This window comes from Plectropomus leopardus, unplaced genomic scaffold (genome assembly GCF_008729295.1).
Source record: "Plectropomus leopardus isolate mb unplaced genomic scaffold, YSFRI_Pleo_2.0 unplaced_scaffold22107, whole genome shotgun sequence".
Taxonomy (NCBI): domain Eukaryota; kingdom Metazoa; phylum Chordata; class Actinopteri; order Perciformes; family Serranidae; genus Plectropomus; species Plectropomus leopardus.
The window spans coordinates 1-2,930 of record NW_024623946.1 but is presented as its reverse complement, the minus strand read 5'-3'; the positions used below and the strand labels follow the sequence as shown (position 1 = coordinate 2,930).

At 38.6% G+C, this 2,930-nt stretch overlaps 1 protein-coding gene across 1 annotated transcript; it reads left to right on the top strand.

The window, feature by feature from the left end:
- Nucleotides 1–1,764: 1,764 nt before the first annotated feature.
- Nucleotides 1,765–2,927, top strand: LOC121965882 (protocadherin gamma-B7-like; the record flags this gene model as incomplete). The annotated part of the gene is made up of 1 exon (XM_042515997.1): nt 1,765–2,927. A coding segment is annotated over exon 1 (1,095 nt), but the record flags the coding sequence as incomplete, so codon positions are not given.
- Between the last annotated feature and the right edge of the window lie 3 nt (nt 2,928–2,930).

Below are 2,930 nucleotides of genomic sequence, written 5' to 3'. Positions count from 1 at the left end.
GTGTCCTCTTACAATGACAACACACTGCCTGCTGACCAGACTCTGAGGAAAAGTCCATCAGACTTTGCTGAAGTGTTTGGTACACCAGATGAGTCTCCAGAGGTAGGCCCCAGTCACTTTTGTATCTGAAATACAATGTTTGTGACCTTTCAGTTGTGTACTTAAATTAGCCTCGCCTTAAATATTCAATTGATCATTTTCATTGTTCTTTTTTATTCGCATTGGCAGCTATGTGCCTTTTGTATGCGGTTTGTTTGTTGGCAGAGGTCAAAGCATATGTATAACTTGATTAGGATGGCATTTGCGTAACTGCTTTGTGTCATTTTATACATTTCTTAGATAATATAGTCGGCCCGGTTTATGCTTGGTTGTGACACTTTTTGTCCACATGAGTATTGATTGATTTTATTCAGCATCTTCTTAGTCTCTGGATCGTATACTTTTAAAATCAAGGTTACCGCCCACTGGGAGTCAGTTTAATAATTTTGTGGCAAAACGCCTGTCCCTCTAGATTATGCTCCTTCATTTATTTATATATTTATTCATTTGTTTTCTTCTTTTTTTTTTTAATTTAACCTTTATTCATACAGGTAATCTAACTGACACACGGGGGTCTCATTCTCAAGAGAGACCTGTTTTAAACATACATTTACACATGAATGACTATTTATTATTATGGCATTTTAAACACTTACATATAATTGTTTAAATGACATTTCAACAACCGTTACATAGCAGAAAACTTTGCGTTTTCAAACCGAATTCAGCACGGTTTTTATCTTGACATTAGACATCCCTTTCACCTGCATATAAACATACCTATGCTTATTGCATGTCTGTGACCACAATTATTCTATTTCGTTAATCACTTGACCATGGCCAGATACCACTTTTACTTCCTGCCATCCCAACAATGTATTAAATTGCAGCAAACAAAGTTAGATTTTATGATTTTACTTTTTAGAAATACAAGCTGACTAAACATTTGTGCTCAAGCCTTAAATTTCATCACAGTCAATTTGTTGTTTAAATGTGATATTGATTGTCAGCTTTGATCTCGTTTTATACACTCCAAATTGATGGGAAAATAAGGTTTATTTCCTTGCAGATATCAAGCCTACAGAGTATATTTAGTGGCCCTCAGATATTGCTTAAGTACACAAAGGACTAAGGGACTTTATATTTGCACGTATTTGTTGTTAACCACCGCATTATACAGAAGGAAATAAAATAGACACATATTCTGAATAAATTTGAAATAAGATGAAAGCATTTTCTAGGTCTAGTGATATTTTAAATTTAACAGTTTTTTACCATTTCTAATTTATAAATGTTAATATCTGCTCACTTAAAACGGAAGACCAACGCTGTACTTCAGCGCAGTCCTCAGTCCGTATTATTTAAGAACATCAAGGTTTAATGAGGAAAAGATTTAAGTCGTATTCCTACCATTTAATGCGCTGTCCATGGTGCTGAATGATGTTACGAGTTGTTTCTCTCACATGCGCCTATTATAACAAACCTGAAACATACCAGTGAAAAATACTTTTACTTTGCGTCTTAAGAGTTAAATATTATACCACAGTTTTGATGACATTTTTTGTTGGGCTCTGAGCTGTTTATTTGCAATATTCCAAATCTACTCACGGCGTCGCTGCTCACTTGCAGATATGAGGAGATTCATTTCTCCACCCACTGCAAGAAGAGTAATTCAGGCGTTAAAGCCGGAGCTGCCATTGTTCCAGGAGCGGTGTTTCTCAATATTGCCTTTACATTTGAATTTGATCAGCAACGGGGGAGATTAAGTTGACCGTATCTTCTTTCGAGGAAAAATGGACCAGAAAGGAAAAACGTTGCTGATTTTTTTCTGCGCCTTTGCTGTCTTCATCCACATCACCACTGCAGACCTCAGCTACTCTGTACCAGAGGAGATGAGACCCGGATCCATTGTTGGAAATATTGCCAAGGACCTCGGACTGGAAGTCGTGAAATTGTTCACACGTAAAGCCCGTATTGATACTGAGGAAATCTATCAGCACTACTGCGATATTGATGTTAAAACGGGAAATTTGGTCATCAGGGAAAGGATCGACAGAGAGGAGCTGTGTGGGGAGAAGGTGTCGTGTATGCTCAAATTCGAATTAGTTTTAGAGAGCCCTTTGGAACTGCACCGTATTTCATTGCTTATCCAGGATGTAAATGACAACTCACCCGTTTTTCCAAAGGATACAATTAAGTTAGAAATACGAGAGTCGGCAGACAAAGGCGCACGATATCGTCTCAACGAAGCACATGACGCGGACATCGGACAAAATACGGTTAAACAATATAGTTTACAAAAGAATGAACACTTTGTTTTGTCTGTTCGAGACGATCCCGATGGATCTAAGAACGTCGAGTTGGTGTTAGACAAAGAGCTAGACCGTGAAAAAGAGCACGATTTAAATTTCATGATGGTTGCTGTTGATGGAGGCAATCCACAACGATCAGGAACGGCTAATATACACGTGACTGTGCTGGATGCAAATGATAATGCCCCAGTGTTTGACCAAGCCTTTTATAAAGCCAGTTTACCAGAAAACTGTGCCCTTGATACGGTAGTCCTCACTGTCAGTGCTTCTGATGCAGACGATGGGGTAAATGGGAAGGTGACGTATGAGTTCAGCCGCATCCCAGAAAGAGCTAAAAAGGTTTTCTCACTGGACATTAACACTGGAGAGATAAAGGTCATAGGACCGCTTGATTTCGAGAGTAATGCTAAATATGAAATGCGCATTGATGCGAAAGATGGTTATGGACTTTCATCTGATTCCAAAGTTATCATTGAAATCACTGATGTGAATGACAACGCCCCGGTGATATATATGAAATCACTGACGAACCCCATACCTGAGAATGTGTCACCTGGTACAGAGGTGGGCATCATCAAC